The sequence below is a fragment of the Petaurus breviceps genome, unplaced genomic scaffold, assembly GCF_028583685.1.
Source record: "Petaurus breviceps papuanus isolate PSGF00001 unplaced genomic scaffold, PetGlider_PUasm1.0 91133, whole genome shotgun sequence".
In the NCBI taxonomy this organism is placed as follows: Eukaryota; Metazoa; Chordata; class Mammalia; order Diprotodontia; family Petauridae; genus Petaurus; species Petaurus breviceps.
Window position 1 is genome coordinate 61,471,475 of NW_027187419.1, and position 24,750 is coordinate 61,496,224.

Sequence of the window (24,750 nt, forward strand, 5' to 3'; positions counted from 1 at the left end):
TCAATGTTCATTAAAATAAGCCCTCCCCTGAAAATAAGCCCTCTGGTGTTTTTCTGTCCAAAAAAATTAATAAGACAGTGTCTTATTATCGGGGAAACACGGTAGCTGTCTCCTTAACTTCATCCTTTCCTCCTGCCATTCTAACTGCTCTGACTCCCAGCTTCCTCTGGGCTCTGCTCTGCTCGTTCAGCAGACTCCTCCCACCACAGCCTCTATGTGATAAGCTTACTTCCGTAAGTTCACCCAAGATGCTAGGGACTCCATTTTTTAAATTATAAAATTGGTATCATATAATCTCTACATTTGTCTAATAATTTAGTAAATCTGTTGATTGAAATTATATGCTAAATTAACAATATGCCACTTTTTAAAAATAGGTTATATGTGCCAAAAAGGTTGTTCATTCGTGGCAAAAACTTGGACAGAGCTATTGAAACACATGAAGGAAACTCATAAAGGTAAAGATGATATATTATATCATGTTATGTCATGTCACTATTGATCCTTATGACCAGCAAGATGGTGGACTAGACTTTTTTTTCCAGACCCCCACTAAATTCCTCCCCGCCCAAAAAAATAGACCCAAAAGAGGTATTAACATGGCATAAGTAGAACAAATATAGATAAATCCATAGCACAAGAAAGCAAGAACCCCAACAAGTAGCAGCCTAACAAATTAACACTGGAGATCACTAATACTTAAGTGTTCGTTCAGCGCTTCTTCCCTATCAGCTTCTATTCTACAGCAGAGTATACAAATTGGCCCACAGGCTTGTACCTAAGACCCACAAACGGATTCCTAACCTGTTGTAGAGATTGCCAACCCCCCCCCCCAACCCCCACTACCTATTTCCCCCTCAAAGCAGAAGGGGTAGATTGGGTGGGTGGGGGGGGAGAGGAGATTGAGATTTCTTCTGTCTGGAATGGCCTCTATGGCAGGGGACTTTGAAGCATGCAGAGTCTGCCCTGAAGATCCATCTTCTCCTTCCTAATGCCCTGCAAAAAGTGGTAGAAACTGATTCAGCTTAAGCAGAGAAGGAAAGAATGAGAACTAAGGATAGAACTAAGGCAGGGGGGTCAGTTTGAGTGGTTGCACTGAACCTGAAGGAAAAAAAAACTTACACCTAACTGGGACCAGCTGAGAAGCTACTATGCTACTTATAGCAGAGATCAAGATCAGTGAAAAGCAAATTCCCTAATATCAAAGGAGGTTGAGTCAGTTCTACATTCTATCCCTAGGGGTATGTGTACTGTTAAAGAGGGAAGGAATCAAAAAGTGATTGATGGGAATATTATGAGGAAATACTAAAACCAATAAAAGTTTCAAAAGGAAGAAAATTCTGTAAAGATCATAAAACAAAGGAAATTGAACCAATACTTGATAAACACACAACCTTGTGAAATCCTAAGAGAGTATAGGTAAACAACAAGCTATTCCCGAATAGTTCGTGAGAAATTAAAGGTAAGGACAATAGAAGAGAACAAAGGTTCTAACTTAGAGGCTACACAGCTGAAATAATTAGTATAGAAAAACATGTCCATGATATCGAATCTCTTCAGAGAAAGATAGATCAATGAATTGGGCAGGCAACTAAAAAAAAGCTAGAAAACAAACAAATTTTTAAAATCTAACTAAAGACCAAAATAAAAATTCTGAAAATCAGTAGAACAAGTCTAGTTTAACACATCCTTCCACTATGCTGATAAGAACTCAATTTGACAAAAACTACTGGAAAAATTTGAAAATAGTGTAGGAGAAAGTATGGTGTGATAACTCACACCATATACCGAGATAAGCTCTCCAAATGGGTACATAACTTAGATGTAAAAGTTCACATCATAAACAAATGAGGAGTAAAGAAGGTTGGTTATCTGTCAGATTTATGGATAGGGTTCATGACCAAATAAAGGATAAAGAGGATCACAGAAGATAAAATGGGTAATTTTCATAAAATTTAAAAGTTTTTACACAAAACAAATTAGAAGGGAAGCTGGGAACTTGGCAAACGAGGGGGGAGAATCTTTGCAGCAAGTTTCTCTGATGAGGTCTCATTTCAAAGGAACTAATTTGTGGTCAAGGGATATGAATAGGAAGGCAGTTTCCAGAGGAAGGCAACTTAGAAGGTTGACAGGAAAGGTCTGTCTTAGTGGGGTAAGAGGAGAGTGCAGGCTAGCACATAGTGCCTGCTAAGGTAGTGGTGAGGTGCTGGACCCCTTAAAAGCCAGCAGCTAGGTCCTGAACCCCTGAGCAAGGCAGCTAGCAGCAGGTCTTGGGGGCAACTGAATCTGTGGCAGCCACTTCTGGAGTTCTTAGCCCACAGATGGTAAGGGGGTTGGACAATAGATCAGAAGGAGATTACAGGATTTTAAAAATAAGAAAAGTTGGGGCAGCTAGGTGGTGCAGTGAATATAGCATCAGCCCTGGAGTCAGGAGGACCTGAGTTCAAATGTGGCCTCAAACACTTAACACTTACTAGCCGTGTGACCTTGGGCAAATCACTTAACCCCAATTGCCCTGCCTTCCCCCCCGCAAAATGAAAAGGATAAAAATAAGAAAGGTAAGGGGAAAATTGGGAAAATAAATGAAATGGATGCAAGAAAATGATGACAAAGAGTCAAGCTTAGTTAAAGGAACCACAGCAAATACTAAAGAAAATAACACCTTAAAAAACAGAGTAAGTCAAATGACAAGAGGCAAAAAAAAAATCCACTGAGAAAAAGAACTTTAAAAAAAAGCAGAATTGGAGCAGCTAGGTGGCACAGTGAATAGAGCAGTGGCCCTCGAGTCAGGGGGACCTGAGTTCAAATCTGGCCTCAGACACTTAACACACAAACTATCTGTGTGACCTTGGGTGAGTCACTTAACCCTAACTGCCCTCCAAAAAGTGATAGATAGATAGATAGATAGATAGATAGATAGATAGAGAGAGAGAGAGAGCAGAATTGGACAAATGAAAAAAGATATACAAAAAGTAAAAGTAAAAAAAAAAAACAGGGATAACAATCATGATCTCAGACAAAGCAAAAGCAAAAATAAATCTAATTAAAGGGGATAAGCAAGTAACTACATCTTGCTAAAAGGTAACATAGACAATGAAGTAATATCAATCCTAAAGATATATCCACCAAATGGTATATAGCATCTAATTCTTAAAGAAAAACTTAAATGAGTTACAAGAGGAAATAGAAAATAAAACTATACTAGTAGGGGACCTCAGCTTTCCCTTCTCAGAACTAAATTAAGCAAAAAAAATAAACAAGAAAGAAGTGAAGGAGATGAGTAGAGTTTTTAGAAAAGTTAGATATGATAGACCGCTGGAGAAAACTGAATAGGAATAGAAAGGAATATACCTTTTTCTCAGCTATACATAGCACCTTCCCCAAAACTGTGTGTCAGGGCATAAAAACCTCACAGTCAAATGCAGAAAAGGAGAAATATCAAATGCATCCTTTTCAGATCATAATGCAATAAAAATTACATTCAATAACAGACCATGGAAACATAGGTTGAAATTAATTGGAAACGAAGTAATCTAATCTTAAAGAATAAGTGGGTCAAAAAACAAATCATAGAAACGATCAATTTCATTAAAAAGAATGACAGCAATGAGACAACATAGCAAAATTATAGCCAAGGTAGTACTTAGGGGGAAATTTGTATCTCTAAATACTTACATCAATAAAACAGAAAAGAACAGATCAACAAATTGGCTATGAAACTAAAAGCTAACAAAAACAAATTAAAAATCCCCAATTAGGCACCAAATTAGAAATTCTGAAAATTAAAAGAGAAATTAATAAAATTGAAATTAAGAAATTGAACTGATAAATAAAAATAGGACCTGGTTTTTATGGAAAAAAAATAGATAAATCATGGGTTAATTTGATTAAAAAAAATAAGTCACCTTTATGATACTGCTTACGGGAGAGAATTTGGAACTCAGAATTGTAGAAAACAAAAGTTAAAAATTGGTTTTACTTGTAATTGGAAAAATATTTTTAAAAAGAGATGCCATTTTTCTATAGTCACCATATTGAGGTCTTCACAGCAGGGGAATGTGATGACTCTATCTGGATTATATAGTATAGAAACCTTGACAAGATTTAAAAGAATAAGGTCATTGATTGATACAGAAAACGCAAATGAGGTAATATTTGTAAAAGCACATAGTTGGCACTAGTATAAATGTTTATTCCCTTCTCCCTTCTGAATTGCCCTAATTACAAATGATGTTGATCTTAATTAACACTTTTATAGTTCAGGATCTGAGTTATATAACTCAGGACTAACTTTTTCTGTCTAATAGGGAAAAATAATTTGTAACTTAACTTAGTTTTGTGCTTTGTTCTCTTCCTTTCCCCTCCCCGGCTCCTAACCAGAGGAGATAAAATGTGATCTATGTGGAAAAACCTTTAAACGCAAAGACTACCTTAAACAACATAAGAAAATTCATGCTCCAGAACGGGAGGTGTGCCTATGCCCAAGAGAAGGCTGTGGCAGATCATACACAACTGTGTTCAATCTTCAAAGCCATATTCTTTCCTTTCATGAGGAGCAGCGCCCATTTATTTGTGAACATGATAGCTGTGGAAAATCATTTGCCATGAAAGTAAGTTGTCATTTTTCCCTGTGACCAGCTACTAAACATGCAGCCAATACCACACCTGCCTAAGCAATTCTTTTAACATTAGTTGGAAAACTTGTATGAACTGATGCAAAGTGGAGTATAACCAGAAAAACAATTTAAATAATGACTACAAGGTAAAATTACTTTTACCATGAAGGATCCTGTTATTTGTGTGTTCATTTTGACTTTGGGTTACTTTTTTCTGGACATTTCTTGATATGTGAGGATAAAAAAAACTGACATTACAGAACATATGGAGTAAGGTGAAGTTTAGATGGGCTACCCAGATGTAGTCATTCATTTTTTGCTTAAGACTGACCTTCCTAGACGTGGCCAAGAGTGTGGGCTCATTAGTTTTACAGTTTTTTTTTCTGGAACTCTTCCTTTTAAGGTTTTCATGGAAACAATTAATATTGAGAGGAAGGGGAGGCGATGAGCTTATATGAAGAAGAGAAATGAAATTGATATCTACAGGAAATTGACCCTCTGGTACCTGAGCAGATGAGTGTTTCCAGTAAGAGAGAGTATTTGGTGAATGGGAGAGGAGATCTCAGACCCTTAATGATAGTACAACTAGCAGGAGATTTTTAAATCATAACATTTTTATAGGTTCAAAAGCTGTATATAAAGAATATCTGGTTTGACCTTTCTTCTTCCCTTCACTGCAGCAAAGTCTTACAAGACATGCCGTTATACACGATCCTGACAAGAGAAAATTAAAGGTCAAAGTAAGTTGGAATTTGTGAAAAGTGTGATTTCAGATAACATATAACTTAGGAAACAGGTTCATTTCTCTGTTGGACATCCAGAGTACCTTGCTTTTAATTTAATGATGCTGACTTTAGCTCTTAAGAGGAGACAGTGTTGTGAGACAGTAATACAACTTGGGTTCAAGTCCCATTTCTGACCCATAATGGTCATGTGACCATGGGCACATGACTTAACTTCTCAGAGTCCTGGGCAGCTTTCTAAGACTCTAAGCTATGGATGAGCTGTCACCTAGCTGTCCTGGTAGGAAATCTTTACACCAATGAAATCACAGGTCCAGAACAAAAAGAAAAACTTATAGCATATTCAGATTTCAAGAAGTCGCTTAGATGTATAAAAATTACTCGAAGTAATACCTGTATGGATGTGTGATTGACTTTATTTTAAATTCCCAAAGGTGAAACGACCCTCTGGAAAACGGAGCCTGGCCTCTCGCCTCAGTGGATACATTCCTCCCAAAATTAAAGAAACATTGCCTAAAAATGGCAAGTCATCTGACTGTTTTGAAGAAAATATGCTCTCAACTGTTGCAACACTGACCCTCGGCTAAATATTATATATTCAGATTTGTGTAAATAGCTTTTTTATTAAAAAAATTATCACTTTCCTCTCACCTTTGAAAGTTTTCCTTTATTAAAATATCACTGCTGTAGAATATTTGATTCCATATCATTACTATTTTCCTTATTCAAAGTGTCTCTATTCTTTTGAGTCTCTTCTTTGCTTTTCCTATATTCAGCCATTTCCTTATTGCTCAAGTGACGAAAAACACATGTTGCAGCTTTTCCACCTCTCGTGATTTTGGGCTTGGATGTGAAGGTAGCTAGTTCAGGCATAGTGTTGAGAATTTTATTAAAGAGCTCCTCCTGAAAAATAACCAAAATCAAGTTTATATGTAGTTATTTGTCGTGTGTACTGTTTCCATGTTAAAACACAAACTTTTATAAAAATTAGGATTGTCATGTGTTTCCTGATTCCGGGTTAGATGTGATCCTATACTAGATACTATGGAGTTTGTGTAGTTTGGGTTGTTGATGTGATTCCTTTCCTCACAGAGCTTAGATATTATAGGAAACCTGAGGTTGAAAAACCCAAATGTGATACTGATCAGTTAAAATATCCAGCATATCCTGCATGAAATTATCCTGACCAATACTAGCAATAATGTGCCTAGAAGCCTTTATATACTGCTGCCAATCACAAAATAACTGCTACAGCTTAGTAGCAAAAATCATAAGGGGACATCTCCTGGTGGGGAGATATTCCTTTTAAGAAGTCTCTAACCTGTTTGGTAGGGGCCACTGATGCTCAAAGATGGAACTAGGCTAATGGGTAAGTACTTTGAGTCATTTTGTTATAGTGCCTGAGAGTGATAGTGGTGTATAGTGGTGAACGTGTACGGCAGATATTTGGGAGGATGTAACAAGGTTTTAAGAAACCTGGTGTATTTCCAAATGATCTATTTCTCCCACACCTTGAGGCTGCAAAAGATAGGGGGATGATTCCCTCTGACTCCAACCACTCACTAGTGAGGTGCTCCTGTCAGTGAGGAAAGAATGGGAAGAACTAACAAGAAAGAAAGATGGTATTACCATTACAAAAATCACATAATATCAAGACTCTACAAATGTTTTATTTTAAGCTTTTATAGTATGAATTCTGACCTCCCATGGAAATACCTCCTACTGAGGAAACTTTTTATGGAATAAATAATCCCTTATATGTTTTGCCTAATGTGCTTTTAAACACCATTTACAAATATTGAACAAGATAAATCATTACATAAATAACATGCATTGACACAGAAGATTTATTATAGATAGTATAGCATGGTTAATTGAAAAGAGGCTCTTAGAGGGAATTTACCTATATGGATCTAATTTAGTTCAGTAAGTACTTACAGTGTGCATGGAACTGTGTCAGATACTGGCTAACCAGCATTAACTATGACTAGAAAAAGGAAGTATTAAAAAAAAAAAGTTATGAACCTTTTTTATAAACCTATAAGAGAACCCTGAGCTAAGCAAGTCCAATGGCCAAACCAAAAACTGTGTGAAGGCAATGCTTACGTGAGCTATCAATATGTAGTATTGTGGAATTGATTCTGGCTGTCTTCATACATCTTAAGTGAATTTAAGGAAAGCTTAGTCATCAACTTAGTAACAGAATTAATTGGCTTTTAGATCTTTTTACCTGAATATCCTTCTATAACATCAAAGTTAAGCTTTTTACAACCAAGCTCATCTTTTTGCACAAATGATTTCCCATTCCATAATTCTCTGTTTCTGTTAATGGGACCACAACATTTTAACACATGCAGTCTTGTATCCTTGGAGTCATCTTTAACTTTTTTTTCCTTCTCCCCCCTCCTCCCATCCCCTTCCCCAATCCAATCACTCTTTATATCAGGGTCTTTTCCCCTTTATTTCCATTCCCATTTTGATTTAGCACCTTATTTCCTCACATGAATTACACACATGCCTTTTAGTTGGTCTTAACATCTCAATTCTTCAGTAACTCACAGAGTTATCTTAGACCTCAAGACTTTGCATTTGACCCTCTTCCAATACCCTCTCCCTTAGGAATCTTATAATCTTATCTACTCTCATAGCACCTCTATACCAATGATCTGTACATAATCTTCTATCCTGTGCCCACCCGCCCCCTCAAACACCCCAAACTGAAAGTCCGCCAAGAAAGAGAAATGTGTTGTAATGGGAATTTGAAGATCTTCCCTGCCCCTTAATAGGCCTAAGGGAATTTGAAGAAATTCCCTGCCCCCTAATAGGGTGAATATAATAACATGGAGCCTGTGGTGGGAGGAGCTTGTTGAACAGGTGGAGCAGAGGCTAGAGGAAGCTGTGAGTCAGAGCAGTTAGAGCTGGAGGGAGGAGAGGACACAGGCAAAGAGACAGCTAGGTATGGTATGGCTCCCTGCTATGTTATGGTGTATTAACTTCTTCATTGCTATGATGGATTCAGTTTTCTAGTGTTGGGATATGACTTTCTGGTATCTGAAGAAATATTTTGCTTCTGTCTTTTATACAAAGACTTGTATTTTGCAATTGAGAACTATGCCAGCATATTCAGTTGCTGCTATAAATATTGCATTGGTGCTACATGTGTAAAATTTTATCTTTGTATTTGTGCACTAAGTGTAGGGGGAGGAGGGAGAATAAGGAGTGGGAGAGGTAGGAGGCAGGTTTCAAGTACAAATAGTCCCTCCACTGATAGAGACTGGCAACTTCTCTGTAACTTAGAGCTAGAGTTACGTGGAACATTGAGAGACTTTGGGGCAGGATTCAACATAGACATTCCTCATTCTGTAACAGGCACCTTATGCCTCTGTCACACACAGTAAATGCTTAATTAACAGATTTTTTTTTTTCCCGTTGAATCAATTTTGTCTGATGTCTGACCTGCTCTTTCAAAATGTAAGCTTCTGGAAAGCAGACAATGTATCTTCTGTGACCATATTTCTGAACTAAAAAATTAGACTACACAGTCTCACAAAGGTTATTATCCCTTTTGTAAAGCCTTCTTAAAAGCAGACTTATTTTCTCAAAAGGAGAACTGTCAAGAAAATCCTGGACTAGCCTGACTTAAGTCTATCTGACAGATCTCTGAATTCCTCTCCTCCCTCTTTAATGCCTAGCAATAGCTTGCACCTAGTAGCTATTCACTAGGTATCTGTTGAATATATAAATGGCCTTGTATTTGTATTACATTTTGATACTTTATCTTCACAATTTTTCTGTCACACAAGGCAGTTTTTCTATTTCTAATTTCTATGTGGAGAAACTAAAGGAACAAGAGGTCCTTTGGGGCGAGAGGCTGTCAAGTGACAAAACTAAATCCAGGTTTTGCCTATTAACCCATTTAAGACCAAGGATTTCAAAACTAGAATGCTTGTTGCTGCCTCCTAAGTCCTTTTTTCAGATAAATATGTAGTTAAAACAAGCCTTTGTGAAAAGTGTTAGCTAACAGTAGTAATAAAATTGTAATATGCAATTAAAGTATATTTTTTTAATTCAAGAAGCACTCTACTAGACCATGCTACTTTTCTCCTAGCTTAATTAATCATAAATTAGTTAATTATTATCCTCTTTTAGGTGTTTAATTATTTTGGAAATGAGCATGGTATAAATCTTGGGGGAATCCAATGAATCAGTTGGGCGTGCCCAAAATAATATAATAATGAACACCAACTTATAATCAATGAAAACTTATAGAATAACCAAAGTTATTAAAAAGGGAAGGCCAGGGTAACAAAGATGAAATACAATGGGCTTGAAATGACAGAGTGATAATCTCTCTCAAGGGCAACACTATATCTGTACTCAGTATAACTGAATTCTGGGACTGCAGATTGGTCTGTAAACCTCCTTTTTGAAGGAGGGAAGGGAGGGTTGCAGGTAATGAGGTAACTGCCAGAAATCAGAAGCAGCTATTCTTGGCAGGTGACATACTTTACCTTCTACCTCCAAACCTGTTTAGTCACCATAGTGCCAAGTGATGTAGTGCCTAGAGTGTGGGACTTGGAAGAGGGAGGAATTGAGTTAAAAACCTGACTGGTCAATTTTAATACTAATATGCCCTCTCCTCATTCTCCACAGCCTTCTTATCACCTCCAGGATCAAATATAAAAAATCCTGTTAGTCATTCAAAGCCCTTTACAATCTAGTCCCCTTCTACTTTTCTAATCTTTTTAAAACTGACTCTGCTCCAACTCTGCAGTCCAATGACAATTCTACCTCCAGATTCTAGGCACTTTCTCTATCCATCCTGAAGGTCTGGGATTTTCTCCCTCATATCCTCATCCTTGCTTCTCTGGATCCCTTCAATTTTTAGCTAAAATATCATTTTAGCTAATTTTACCAGAAGCCTTTCTTGATCTCTCATGCTTGTGCCTTCCTTCTATTGATTATCCCAATTTATCCCATCTACATCTTGTTTCTACATAGTTTCTGCCCCATTAGAATGTGAGCTCCTTGAGAGCAGGCACTGGGTTTTGGATTTTTTTGTATAGATTAGTGCCTGGCACATAGTATGGTTGTTGTCCTTCAACCAAAATGACATCACTATATTAGAGTCAAGCTACAGCATACCCAACTGTGGCTGATTAGACCAATATGAGCTCGGAATGCTCTACCACAGATCAGGCACAAATATTCCATGGGAACATTTGGGGTGTATTCTCTCTATTTGTGCATCTCATATTTCTTTTGAACTACTTCAATTCTGCTTTGCTCATAAAGCATAGCACCTTCTCTGATAAGGGTATGCCATGCTGGGCATTCCTGTGCCAATGTCATACAATCAATTCCAAAGTTAAGTGGGACCTTGAGAGTGTCCTTGTGTCACTTTTTCTGACCACTATGTAAGCATTTGCCCTGTGTGAGTTCTCTATAAAATAGTCTTTTTGACAAGTGTACATTTGGCATTTGAACATGGTCACTGGCATTAGAACACGGTCAGCCCATCAAAGTTGCGCTCTCTGCAGTAAAATTTGAATGCTTGGCAGTTTAGTTCAGGAAAGGACTTCAGTGTCTGGTATCTTATACTGCCGAGTTATCTTCAAAATCTTCCTAAGACAATTCAAATGGAAGCAATTCAGTTTCCTGGCATGGTGCTGGCATACGACAATGAGGGCAGCTCCGAAGGCTCTGTAGAGCTTCTACTTGGTCATCAGTCCAATACCTCTTTTCTCCCACACTTTCCTTTGGAGCCTCCCAAACACTGAGCTAGCTCTGGCAATATGTGCCTCATAATTGTGTACATCCTTGGAAAGTATGCTACCAAGGTAAGTGAACTTATCCACAGCATTCAAAACTTCTCCATTTACTATAACCAATGGTTTCATGTATGGATGGTGTGGTGCTAGCTGATAGAACACCTGTGTTTTCTTGGTGTTAATTGTTAGGCCAAAATTAGCACAAGCAGCAGAGAACTCATCCCTACTTTGTTACATCTCAGCTTCAGAGGCTGCATTGAATGCAGAATCATTCACAAACAAAAAGTGATGCACCAAGATTCCCTCCACTATGGTTTTTCCCTGTAGCCTTTTCAAGTTGAAGAATTTACCATCTGTGTAGTAGCTGACCTTATACTGTGTTTGTCCTCACTGAAGCTGTTTGACAACATGGCTGAAAACATCATGCTAAAAAGCAAGAGAGCAAGCACACGAGCTTTTTTTTTTCACTCCACTGGTGACTGGGAAAGCAGGAGAGCATCGTCCATTATCCAGAACCCCAGCAAGCATGTTGTCATGAAGCTGACGCACAGTATCGATAAACTCGGCAAACAAATTTTGACCTAATTTTCCATAAGCCCTCATGACTGACAGTATCAAAGGCCTTGGTCAAATCTATATAAACCTTTTGTACAGGCCTCTGTTCTGCTCCTGGCATTTCTCCTGGAGTTGTCAGGCAGCAAACACCATTTTAACCATTCCCTAGCCCTTTCTGAAGCCACATTGGCTCTCAGGTAGACAACCATCTTCCAGATGAAGGATCAGCTTATTAAGAAGGATTCTGGCAAGTCACTTAACCTTTTTAGTTTCCCAGTTCCCTCATTAGCTTTAAATATATGATCCTATGATACCATTTAGATAATGATCCAGCAGCTAACTTTTTAAGATGTTTTAACACTAAATTTTTAGTTGCATATAATTTTATCTTAGCCTTATAAAGTATGTTCAGTAAAAAGTGTTTATACCTGCTTTTACTTACCATATTATCTTCTGGATCTGTAGTTTTCCCTTTCTTTACTGTAATTTGGACTTGATATTTTTTCTCAATCCACTGTTGAATCTGTTTAATTTTGGTGTCCAAATCATGCTGTGCAATATTTGAAGAAAAGATCAATTCCTTTAACTGGGGAGGTCCTAATTAAAGACAATGATATTTTCAAGCTTACTATTAATGATAGGGCTAAATCTCTGTCTCTATCTATTTATCCCCATAATGATATTTTAAAAGATCTACAAGTTCAGCAATGTTACTATTCCTTCTACTGATACAGAGTGTAACCTCTCCATGCCTTAACAGTTTTATGAATTGCTGTGCTTTAAAAAAAAGAAAGTCGGGGAAGACGACAGGGGCCGGTGCAGAGGTCTTGACGAAGCCTGATCGACTTGGTGGCAAGCTGACCCACCACCCACAAGGGCCATTGCCAGGCCTATCACTGCAGGGTTGGGACTGGATAGAGCTGGCTACAGAACCCACAAAATGACAGAGAGAAGCTAACCTCCCACTGAAGACAGCCTGGCAGGCCAGCAGGAAGCAGCCAGCGCAGCACTCTGGGAGCCAAGCCCAGCCCTGCTCGAACCCAAAGTTTTAGCCTAAGGGTGGCCTAACCAGCCTCTGGCTGGAGGGACTTCAGATCACCAGCAGCTGTGGTAGTTTCCAGAATTATTAACCCATAGATGCTAAGGGCAAAGTGAGAGGTCAGTGCACTTTGGGACCTGGGGAATTCAGGAGTGTAGTCGGCCTTTGCCCCCAGGGCAGGAAGAGGCTGAGGCCTTGCAGTCCTGCAGCTGCCACCACATGGCTGCTTCAGAGCTCATGGTCTGCAGATTGCAGGGCAACCAAGCAACCAGTCTGAGGGGTAATCGCTCTTGCTTTAACCTGCCTGAGTCTGGATTGTGGTCCAGGGTGGAGGTCCTAGGGTGCATGACCAGTTTGCCAGAGCATGGGGAGGCTTCAGAGAAGGCACCCAACTAATAGCTCCAGCAGCTGAGAAAACCCCAGAGCTTTGGGACAAAGCTCCCCCTTCTGGTAACAGAGTTCTACTGTGGCAAAAAGCTCAGAAGTCAAGTAATTGAGTGGCAACATAAGCAAATGAAGGAAGCAAGGCAAGCACAGTAATCCAACTTTGGACTCCTTTTTGGGGGACAAAAAGGATCAAAGCATGGAACAGGAGGAAGACAGCAAAGTCATAACTCCTGCACCAAAAGCTTCTAAGAATAAGCTGGTTACAGGCCATAGAGGAGCTTAAGAAGGATTTTGAAAACCAATTAAGAGAAGTGGAGGAAAAATTGGGAAGAGAAATGAGAATGATGCAAGAAAATTATAAAATGAGAGTCAACAACCTGACTGAAGAAAATAACACCTTAAAAAATAGACTAACTCAAATGGCAAAAGAGGCTCAAAAAGGCAATGAGAAGAAGAATGCCTTAAAAAGCTGAATTTGCCAGATGGAAAAAGAATCTCAAAAGCTCATTGAAGAGAATCATTCCTTCAGAATTCGACTGGAGCAAATGGAAGCTAGTGACTTTATGAGAAATCAAGATACTATCAAAAAGATCCAAACAAATGAAAAAATAGAAGGCAATGTGAAATATCTCATTGGAAAAACCACTGACCTGGAAAACAAATCCAGGAGAGATAATTTAAAAATGAACGGACTACCTGAAAGCCATGATCAAAAAAAAGAGTCTAGAAATCATCCTTCAAGAAATTCTCAAGGAAAACTGCCCTGATGTTTTAGAACCAGAGGGCAAAATAGAGGTGGAAAGAATCTACCAATCACCTCCTGAAAAAGATCCCAAAGAGAAAATTCCTAGGAATATTATAGTCAGGTTCCAGAGTTCCCAGATCAAGGAGAAAATATTCTAAGCAGCCAGGAAGAAAAGATTTGAATATTGTGGAAACACAATCAGGATAACACAGGATCTGAAAGCTTCTACACTGAGGGATTAAAGGGCTTGGAATATGATATTCCAGAGGTCAAAGGAGCTGGGATTAAAACCAAGAATAACATACCCAGCAAAACTGAGTATCATGTTTCAGGGGAAAATATGGTAATTCAATGGAATAGAGGACTTTCAAGCATTCTTGATGAAAAAACCAGAGTTGAATAGAAAATCTGACATTCAGATACAAGAAGCAAGAAAATCATGAGAAGGTAAACAGGGAAAAGAAATCATAATGAACTTATCAAAGTTGAACTATTTACATGCCTACATGGAAAAACAATAATTGTAACTGATGGAACTTTTCTCAGTATGAGAATAGTTGAAGGGAATAAAAATGTATATACATACATATATATGTCTATATAGGAGGATATATGGGTGTAAGAATACATATGTGAGTGTTTGTATATATGTGCACCGCTATATATAGACAGAGGGAACAGGATCAATTTAATAGGAAGGGATGATACTTAAAAGATGAAATTAACAGGTGAGAGAAGAATATGAGAGGAGAAGGGGAGAGATAGAATGGGGTAAATTGTCTCATATAGAAGAGGCAAGGGAAAATTGTTACAATGGAGGGGAAGAACAGGAAGACAAAAGGGAATGAATCACCCTTATTCTCAGAAATGACATACACACTAAATAGGGTATCACCCTACAGGAGAGTAGGGGGGAAGAGGTTGAGAGGGGGGATGATGGAAGGGAGGGCAGGCTGGGGGGGGAGGGAAGTTGGAAGCACTCACTTTTGAAAAGGAACAGGATCAAAGTAGAGAATAGAACAAGTGGGGGGTGGGATAGGATGGAGGGAAATATAGTCAGTCTTTCATAATATATCCACTATGGAAATGTTTTGCATAGCTACACATGCACAACCTATATTGAATTGCTTATCTTCCCAGTAAGGATGGGTGACGAGGGAAGAAGGGAAAAAATCTGGAATTCAAAGTTTTAAAATCAAATGTTTAAAAATATATATATATTAGTAGTAGTAGTAGTAGTATTTTACATATAAATGAAAAATAAGATATATAGGTATTGGGGCATAGAGATCCACCGTGCCATACTGGAAAGTTGGAGGAGGTATGGGGGAAGATATGGGAGAGAGCAGATTGGGGGAGGGGATATTCAGTGGGATTGCTGTTTTGGGTGGTGGGTAGGGGAAAAATGGGGAAAAAATCTGTAACTCAAAATCTCATGGAAATGAATGATGTAAACAAAAAAATAAAAAAGAGGAGAAAAAAATAAAGTTAACTTTTGATGAGCCCTGTATTGATAGAACTTTCAAAACTTAGCTAGGTTAGTCCAGCAACCACAGTTGCAAGCCAGAACTATCCTCAAAAGCTCTTGGCATGGTTTTCAAGAATCTGGAGCCACCTCTAGAATTTTTGCCTATTAATCCACTTCATTTTTTTTTTGAACCACATATCCAAATTGCTAGTTGCTACCTCCTTAGCCCTTTTGTTCAATGAATATGTAACTGGATAAACAAAAAAGGAATTAGAGTATTACTTTGGTAGAAGAAAATAATGATGATACTTTATTTTTATTGAGTTTTAGTTTTCATAATTCATAATAAATTACATCACTTTACCAGACAGCATAATATAACAAGGATAAGTTATTACTTTTCAAATAAGGATACTGGCTCTGAAAAATTAAAGTTTATTCCAAAGTCATGTGGCTAGAGAACAGACAGAGCAAAAAGTAAAACCCAGATCTCCTAATTCTAGGTTCAGTGTACTTTGCCTCCAAAATGCTTTGCTGTTATAAGCAATTAATAATTTAGTAAATATTTTCATGTTAACACAAATAATACCAAGTACCTATCTGGTTGTGCATAATAGTTAACTGAGATGTCTCGCTACTTTTAAAAAGAGTGACTTTAACACACAGGAATCTGTGAGAAAAGAAAATACCTATGAGGACCTCCTTCCTTCCCCTAATGACAAGAAAGTACTTGTGTGGATACTTTTGCTTAATCTTTTTTTTTTTCTTAAACAAATATTAAGAGAAAGTAAGGTAGAAATGGAGGCAAAAGAAGTCTCATTAAGATGAGAAAAATGGTCAAGTGAGAGATGAACAAAGAAATGAGAATCTCCAGATGATTTAGGACAATATTTATAATCTTTACAATTTCCAAAAGCAGTTTGAAATCATTAGTAAAATACCTACCTGTTTTTGATTGGGCCTTTTCTTTCTCTCTAAGTCGAAGTTGTTCTTCATGAATCTGGCTTCCTGACATTAACTGGTACACTGGAGGATCTACGTTGGCTTTCCGTAAAACAAGTCTCAGGTTTTGTTCCTCCATTAGACGAATTACTGCAACTCGGTGCATTGTTCCCAAATTGTTTCCATTACTATCAAGTAGCTGAAGAATTCGGTGATGAATTTTTCTCCCAACATTGCCAAAAGCTGATTTTGACATTTTTTTCTTGTCCGTTTCTTCTTCTTCTGTGTTTCCAACTGTACTAAATGTGTTAGCATATGCACACAATGGTAATCTTTTGGCAACAGTGATAGCCCTAAACTGTGTTAGCACTGCCTTTTGCATAATCTGTGTACTAAAACATCTATCACTGCAGTTAATTCCAGTTTTCACGGTCTGATGTATGAACTTCCTCATAAGAGCTGTCATTCTAAGAAAACAGGGAGACAAAGTTATTAAAATTCAATAATTTTTTTTCCCTTTAACCTGCCACTGTAGCACTTAGAAGGTACTACAGTGTTCCAGTGAACATAATTTAGGGGAATGCTGGTTTCTGGAAAAGAAAATCCCATAAAAAAAGAACTTCACATCAGGCTTTTACCAAAGACTAGAGGGTATCTGTGGCTATTAGTCTATCTGCACTCATAGGCCATTTGCCTATTTCCTAGCTATCTTTCAATTCCAGATGCATGAAATATCTTCAGTATATAAATGATATTTACCAAGATACTTTGGTATCTAATACTAGATAAAGGAACAGCATCCTACACATGTCATAACACTTATTGACTAACAAAAGGCCAAAGTATTTGGTTTTATAGAGAACCCAAGAGTATCTTAAATGGGACAGGCCATAAAGCTGGCCCACTAAGAAAACTAGATGAAAACTGCTAATTGGAGGGAAAGGACAAACCAAAACCTGCCAATCACCATTTGATTTCTGGCAGCTAATGCTAGATGTCTTTCTGATATCAATCGTCCTCTAATTATTAAGAACATATTAAGAGCAAAGTAGTAGATGAGGGGGGGGGATGCTTATTATTGTTCCTCTAGCAAGGTTAGTTAGCACTTATGTCTTTGTAGGTAACTTCACACATTTAAAGTGTGGAGTAAATGGATCTCTTCCTTTTAATAACATAAGAGAAACCCAGAAGTGTAGTAGGCCAAAGAATGGGAGTACCCTGAATGTATCCCTGCCTAAATAATTAAAAGACATTTAAAAAAAATGTGAAATGATACAGCTAGTCATAGCTGTAAGTCAGTGGGGTAACTTCTTGTCTGTCAAAGAGAGATAGTAACATGAGACCAGGAGGAGAAAACAATAAAGGAAAATATAACCCCCACACTGTGGAAGTTCATCAGTGTACTTTGGAATAGACTAGGTCAAGGATTCTCACCTCTATCACCTACTGAGGACTTCAGTTCCTCAGATGGTTGGGGAGTGGGGCTGGAGAGATGAGTGGCAACAGAAATCCAGTGGGCCTTAGTCCCTTACTAATGACACAAGCAGGCAAACAGCAGAGGTTTTGCCGTTTCCCATTAATACTGGAAAGCAGGGAAGCACTACTAGTGGATAAAGTGCTGGACCTGGAGGAAGAGAGGCCCGAGTTTGAATCATATTCCTGACATTTCATTCTTGTGTGATCATGGGCAAGTCAACCTTTCAGAGCCTCATTTGTTAATGAAGCAGACTCTACCTCATATAAGTTACTGTGAATATCAAATGAAATAATGTACACAAGATATTTGGCACACTTTACAACACACTATGTAAGAACTGGTAGTTTCTGATAATAACTGAGAAGCTTGCTGGGGACATGGTGGGAGGTAAGGGGAAAAACTTGACACTGCATAAAGGCAGGTTCTGGAGAAGAAAATAAAGAGCAAAATATCTACTGTTTGCTTCACACTTCTGCATAGGCAACTGAACGTCAGGAAGTTCCCCCTGCATCAAGACGGAATTTTAGAATCAACAAAAGAAGCCCAATAATTTGGGGACAACTTACTTAAGTCACCTACAGGAAGAAGAAAGGTTTAGTTCTATTTCTGGCTGAATTGCTGTAGATTAAAGTACAGCCGAACTATCCATGTTACATTTGGAGCTTGAAGTTGCCAAAGAAAGCCTTTTACTCCTACACGATGTCCCCTGTGCCGAGGCTTGAGCAGTGTATTGCGCAAAGATGTACCCATGCTATTACTCAGCATAGTAATTTTCAAATTCCTATGAATGTGTGAGAGCCAGCACTTAAAACTGACCATCTCTTATGCTCCAGCTTTGCAGCATCTTATAGTAGAGCAATGTGGGCCTCAGGAAAATATACTGTTGATTCTCATTTGTGAAGACAAAAGTATTGACAGTAGTTGAAAGGACTAATGTGGGACCACACTGCACCAGGCTGGCCTTTGGCTTAAAGTTACAGCTACTATTTACAAAGTCTGATTTAATTTGTTAGGACAGTTAAGCTATGTCTACCTGACACCAGATTTTACTATAAATTCCCTGAGGGCTAGGGCGTTTTTTGTATCTCCAATGCCCAGCACAGAGCTTAAGCATTACAGATGTTTAATGTTTGTTGAAGTGAAATAATCAATAGCCAATTGTTTGCTTAAACACTACCTAGCCAGATGAGTTACTGTTGTAGCAACTAGGCCAGTGTCTTAAAAGTGTCAAAAAATATTTGTTCAATGTATAAAACAATAAACTGAATAATTTGGGTCTATCAAAGCCTTTTTTTCCCTTTCGGAACAGTAGTTTAATGCTTTTTTCACTGACATGAAAGTACTTAAGTAGTAGCAAGAAATAGATAAGTATTTTTAATTTATTTGGGGGCAAATATTCCTGAATTTAAAATAAAGCAAATTACTAAATGTAACTGGAAATCTGTTTTATTTCCCACATCTGTGAGGAAAAAAATTACTAAATGTAACTGGAAATCTATTTTATTCCCCACATCTGTGAGGAACAAACTACAGATATTTACATTTTCTGTTCATTATAGAACAGATTTTTCTAGCATATAGTTATGCTTATGGATTCTACATATTGTATGTATACCACCAAATAACTATCATGGAGATGGGGAATAATCATAGGAAATGTTTTGTAGGGTTTGTACTGTCATATTGCAAAACTAATTAGCTTCTTCATACTTAGAAGCAGATAGTAAAAGATAACACACTTATAGTTCAAGGAAAGATTTAGAGATAAAAACATTTTGTCATCACCTCTTCACTGTTTACTCCAGGCTTTTCATTTGGCTAATATTCATAAAGTCTTTCTTATCTTAACAAAAAAGTTACACTGTAGTCTTCCTAGTGGAATAATGGTCTTATTATATGTACCTGCTAAGTTGATACACCACAACAAAATGCCTCATTTGCTCTTTGTCAACAGAGCTTTGGAAGGAGATCCTGATAGAAGCTTTCTTGGCTACACTGTTACTGAACTACCAAATCCTGCTTTCATTTGCATGCCTCTAGGTTTTGCCCACACACAAAGAAAGTAAAGTACTCCTAATAACACATGCTCTCTAAGAGCTAAGCAGATAAAGTGTGAAAGGAAAACTCAGGTTTTCCTTTTCATTCCACACAATGATCTAGTGTTTATAACTCAGGTCAAGTTGCCCAACCTCATTCACTTCTTTACCTACAAAAGAGATCATTCACATTTCCATTGAGCTTAAAGGCTTACTTATCAAGTGTTTTCCTCAGAACTAGATATGGTAGATACTATAAATATTAACCTCCTCATTTGACAGGTGAGGAGAGTATCATCAGGAAGGTAAGTTGAGTTGTTCAATCTCACAGTGTTACAGTATCTGAACAGAGGTCTCCTGACTTCAAGCCCATGGCTCCTTCAGTAACACCACAGAGTCACTCAGATAAGTTAAAAGACCTTTGGATAAAGCCATAATATAAAGAAACTACAGGATCACTGATTTCTAAGCACTTTCTGGTTCCAAACTTGTGAGACTATACTTCTGCATAATCTGTAGTTTTGTTTCTTAGCCTACTGAGCAAAGTTGAAACACTTAAGAGCATATAAATTGAATGGCAACTCTACAATAGTTTTATTTCCTTCAGAAATTTGATGTCATGAGGGTATCCAAGATGTATTGGAGAAAGCAAAAGGGAAAAATTAGGGGAAATGTGCCTATTTCTTTTTTAACCCTGTTTACCATTACCATTCCTCCACTCAGATATTCACTATCAAAACTTTCAAGATTGTTCACACTCAAAGCCTTTCTATCCCCTTTTTCTACTTGGTTTAGTAAAGCCAAAGACCAGGAAATGTCTCTTATGTGGCCTTCCCTCTCCACTTCTACTATTACCACCATATATTTCAGGTGTTCTTTTTACCTATTGTTAACTGCCTAACTAGTATTCCTGTCTTCTATCAGTTCTGTAAATCACCTACAGCATTCACCTTGAAAAACTGCAGTGGGTCCCCACTGCCTAGGAATGAAGTTTAAACTCAAAATCATGCATCTATTAGGTTCCAACCCACCTTTCCAGTATTTTTTTAACCTAGTCCCTCTTTGTCTAGGACTAAAGTAGTGTCCCCCACTCTTGCTTATCTTTGGATAGCTCACAGAATCTTTGCTGGAAGCCACAGAGGCTGGAGCCAGAAGAGCTGAATTCAAACCCACCACTTACTAGCCATGGGATCTTGAGGGAATCAGGCAAGTCAAGTCATCTCCCTGATGTCATGGTACTCTTTGAAAATGAAGGACAAGCACAACCTGTCAGTAATCCCAGCTGCCTAAACAGGGACCCAGCCAGTTGAGTAACTCAATTTGTCCTCTCCCTCTCCTCCTTTCCAAAAGAAGGTAAATTTTGATGGTGAAAAATTGCCCATTTAACTTGCAGCTTACTGGCTAGATTTCTTTTCTTTTCTTTCCTCAAAGACCAAACCTTAAACCCATGTCACTCTGGAGCTCACAGATTGGACCCAGTAAGTCCCTTCCTAAGTACCACTTAACAGGTATATTTGGGGCCCTCCTGGCTCAGAGTGAATGTCAATAATAACTGTTTCTGTTGGCCAGGAAATCTGAGGGTCTTCCCCTCCCAGTTTGATTTTTTTTTAGTTAAAGGGACCATCCCTTGAGTAACTACTTACAGAGGCCTATTCACTGAATGGTTGTTATCTCACTCTAAGTGAGAACCTGAAAAGGCCTGAGCCCAAAAGGGCCAGGATCTTCCACCATCCTAGGCATCTCCACTTGTCCTGGGCCACTGGACCCAGATGGCTCTGGAGGAGAAAGTGAGGCTGGTGACCTTGCCCAGCCCTCCCTCACTCAAATCCAAGTCACTCGCAAGTCATGGCATCACCTCCCTGGTCCTCTTCAAAAACGAAGGACAAACGCAAATAACTTCTCTAGCAGAAAAGGGATAGCTCGGTAACAGGGTGGCTGTGGAATCCCAATGGGATGTGTCTAAGGGGGCTTTTATCCACTGTTAAGGAAGCTCAGTGTCTTCCTCTACGAAGCTCTTCCTCATTCACTCCCAGGGTTCTCTTTTTCCAAGCGCTCTGTCTGGGGTGCCCACCCCTTGCCCCAGGCTCCCCTTAAAACGTAATGGCCCGGCAAGCGTGGACGAGGGGCTGCAATGCCCAGCGCTGTGCCTATCACCTCCACAACCCGCTACTCAATAACTTTCCATGGCTCCCTAGTGCCTATGTCTGCAGTAGTGTGCTCTCGGTAAATGCTTATGGATTGGCCGGAGAACGTCCCTCCCGCAGCCCAGACGGGCAGGCCCGCTACAGGGGCGTGGGGTCCGAGGCACGCGAGGAGGAAGGCGGGGCCGCTCAGGACGCCGGCTCGTGCGCCGAGGCAGCCTGCCCGCGCCCCGGCGGGGAGGAGATGACCCTGATGAGGGTCTTCCCCACATTCGCCCACCCCGGGAACTGCAGACTCGGGTCCAAATTACCTGAAGTGAGAGTGCAAGGAATTGGAGGAAATAGACAGGGCAGCGCCGGAAGAGGAGGGCCCTGGCGGCTTCCCGTAGTGGGCGGAGCTTCCGCGAGCGGAGTTTAAAGGGAAAGCGCGGGGCAGTAGCCTGGAGGAGGAATGGCCTGTGTTGGAAGAATTAAAGTCCTCCGACCGAGTATGCAGGCGTTAAAGTCCTTCACCTGAGAGTGCGAGCTGCGTCGAGCGACGACCAAGGGCAAGGAAGCTGGTGCCGGTTCTGTTCGGCCCCTCATCCCCAGCATGCACATACCTCTAGAGCGGGGCTGAAGCCGTAGGTCTGCAAGGTAGTGCAAAAGACCGCACGGTGTGTTGGGAGGGGCCCAGGGTTTGAATGTGCCCCTGGTCACTAGATAACCCTTGCCAGTCCTACAGCCTCTGCACTTGGGTTCCAAATGTGACAAAGAATAAAATTAGGGCTTTGGACTGGAGCCTCGACGGCCAGTCCAGTTCAGTGACCCAAGGTGTAATTACAAGCCCTGCACTAGGGAGGCAGTTACTGAGATCATTTAGGGTGATGCTTTAGGAAAGGACCCATGATTGTGTCCCCCATCTCATGCCTAACCGCACGGACTTCCTGCGTCGCTGTGGCTGAAAACGTGGCCAGCTCCTGCGGATGAGCCCCACCTTGCCTTGCCTTACCTTACCCTACCTTACCTTACCTTACCTTACCTTACCTTACCTTACTCTGTTGGGTCCCACAGTAGAGAAGTTGTCAGGATTTGAACCTAGTTTCCTCTAGTCCTCATTAGTAGAGTCTTTTAAAAACAACATTGATAGATGGGAAGGAAGGAAAGGAGGAAGGGAGGGAAGGAGGGAAGGAAGGAAGTTATATGTAATATAAATAGATCTCTATCACAAAGACTTTGAAACTTGTAGGCAAATTAATAAAAACTTTTATTGATTATATACTGTGCATAAGACATTGAGCTTGCTGCATGGGAAGGGAGCAGAATACAAAGGAGGGTAAGAAATGGTCCTTGCCCAGGAGGAGTTTACAATCTGGGATGGGATGGGATGGGATGAGAAGAGGTGATTTTTACATAAATAAATACACTCCAAAATATATATGAGAGTTCAAAGGAAGGGGTCTCACTTTTAGCTGTAGTAATAAAAAATGGTGGATCTTGAAAGCACCACAGGGTTTCAGCAAGTAGGTATACTTAAGTTTTCTCAACTGTAAAATGGGGATAATAATAACATCTACCTCCCAGGATTGTTGTGAGGATCAAATGAGATAAAATTTACAAAGCCATTACCACCGTGCCTGGCCCTTAGCTTGTTTCCTTCCCTTGTACCAGGAGGAGAAGGATCCCCAGTGCTTAACACAATATCACACAAAAGACACTTAATATATGTTAACTTGACAAAAGAAATATTGATTAATGGTTTAGTATCTGCATGTATACAGTTTCAGAGTTGAATATGGAAAATAATTTTGGACTAATAAAACCATGGCCCAGAGAAGAAAAAGATTTGCCCAAGGTGACGCAGGTAATGAGTGGCAAATTCAAGATTCAAACTGAGGTCCTCTCCTTGTCTTTATACTCTAGATCATAGATTTGTAGTTTGGAAAGAACCTTTGAAATAATTTAGTCCAGCACCCTTGTTTTACAGATGAGAAAGCTGAGGCAGTGAACCAGGATTCAAACCCATGTTATTTGACTCCAAATCCAGCATTCTTTCTACCATACCAGGCTGTCTTTCCCATTGTCATCAACAAGAATGAACCCCTGAAATATGACTTAAATTAAAAAACATTAGTTGTGCTGTGAAAGGAGCTAAAATGTACAAAGAGGGTCTGTAAAGTTTTAATGCCTGAGTTCCAGAAATTTAGTCACATTACAAATAGATTCTTGAAAACAAATAATTCTTTGTCTGTATGACCTATCAGTATTCTCTCTGGGGCCTTTTCTTGTTTCCTTGAATGTGAAAGTCTCCAGGAAAAGTGGGGGGCACCCTCCAAACTGTGACTTTCAGAAACTTTAATTCTAATGTGGTGCATGAAATGAGGATGACCAAGCTTAGTGAAAGGTAGTGATAACGATTGTGAAAAGAGGAACATCTGTATTTTTTCTGCTTATTCCCAGACATTGCTGTAGCCCCCTGCTGAAAAAGATCCCTGACACTTAAGAAGAACCAGTGTAGACAATTTAGTATCCCCTTAGGTGACAAACCTGAGGACTGTTAAAAATAGAGCATCTCTCTCTTAAAGAGCTTACTTCACAGGATTAACTACTTTCTACTTGCCAAATCATACTTTGTAGGTATCTCAGGTAATATTGTACAGCAAAATAATTAACATATTAGACCTTCTTTAGAAACAAAGCATTGTTCAATCTAAGTCATTTCCATGTGGATCTCCAAGATATTTTCTACTAAAATGAGCTCTGTCAAATAAAGCACAGGTTAAGGTTTTTCCCTGTCTAAAAGCTGATCGAAACTGACCCTTTCCTCTTCTGACCTGATAACAGCTTTCAG

The 24,750-nt window shown here is 39.2% G+C and overlaps 2 protein-coding genes across 3 annotated transcripts in view; one reads left to right on the top strand and one right to left on the bottom strand.

Moving 5' to 3' along the window:
• The window catches only part of GTF3A (general transcription factor IIIA), a 22,320-nt gene extending 16,269 nt beyond the window's left edge, over nucleotides 1-6,051 (top strand). Inside the window, exons 6-9 of the mRNA XM_069080541.1 lie at nucleotides 378-458; nucleotides 4,381-4,610; nucleotides 5,297-5,356; nucleotides 5,794-6,051. Of these exons, the coding sequence (XP_068936642.1) occupies nucleotides 378-458; nucleotides 4,381-4,610; nucleotides 5,297-5,356; nucleotides 5,794-5,946 (524 nt within the window). The 3' untranslated portion in view covers nucleotides 5,947-6,051. The remainder of the gene's footprint in view (nucleotides 1-377; nucleotides 459-4,380; nucleotides 4,611-5,296; nucleotides 5,357-5,793) is intronic.
• MTIF3 (mitochondrial translational initiation factor 3) lies at nucleotides 6,000-22,367 on the bottom strand. Of its 2 annotated transcripts, XM_069080543.1 has the most exons (5): nucleotides 22,232-22,289; nucleotides 17,701-17,890; nucleotides 16,270-16,733; nucleotides 12,128-12,282; nucleotides 6,000-6,262 (listed from the first exon to the last, which is right to left on the bottom strand). In XM_069080543.1, the coding sequence occupies exons 3-5, from the start codon at nucleotides 16,730-16,732 to the stop codon at nucleotides 6,038-6,040; spliced, it is 843 nt and encodes a 280-aa protein (XP_068936644.1). In that variant the 5' UTR covers nucleotide 16,733; nucleotides 17,701-17,890; nucleotides 22,232-22,289; the 3' UTR covers nucleotides 6,000-6,037. The 2 variants fall into 2 exon arrangements, with proteins under 2 accessions (XP_068936644.1, XP_068936643.1); XM_069080542.1 differs by lacking the exon at nucleotides 17,701-17,890 and having other exon boundaries at nucleotides 22,232-22,367.
• Between the last annotated feature and the right edge of the window lie 2,383 nt (nucleotides 22,368-24,750).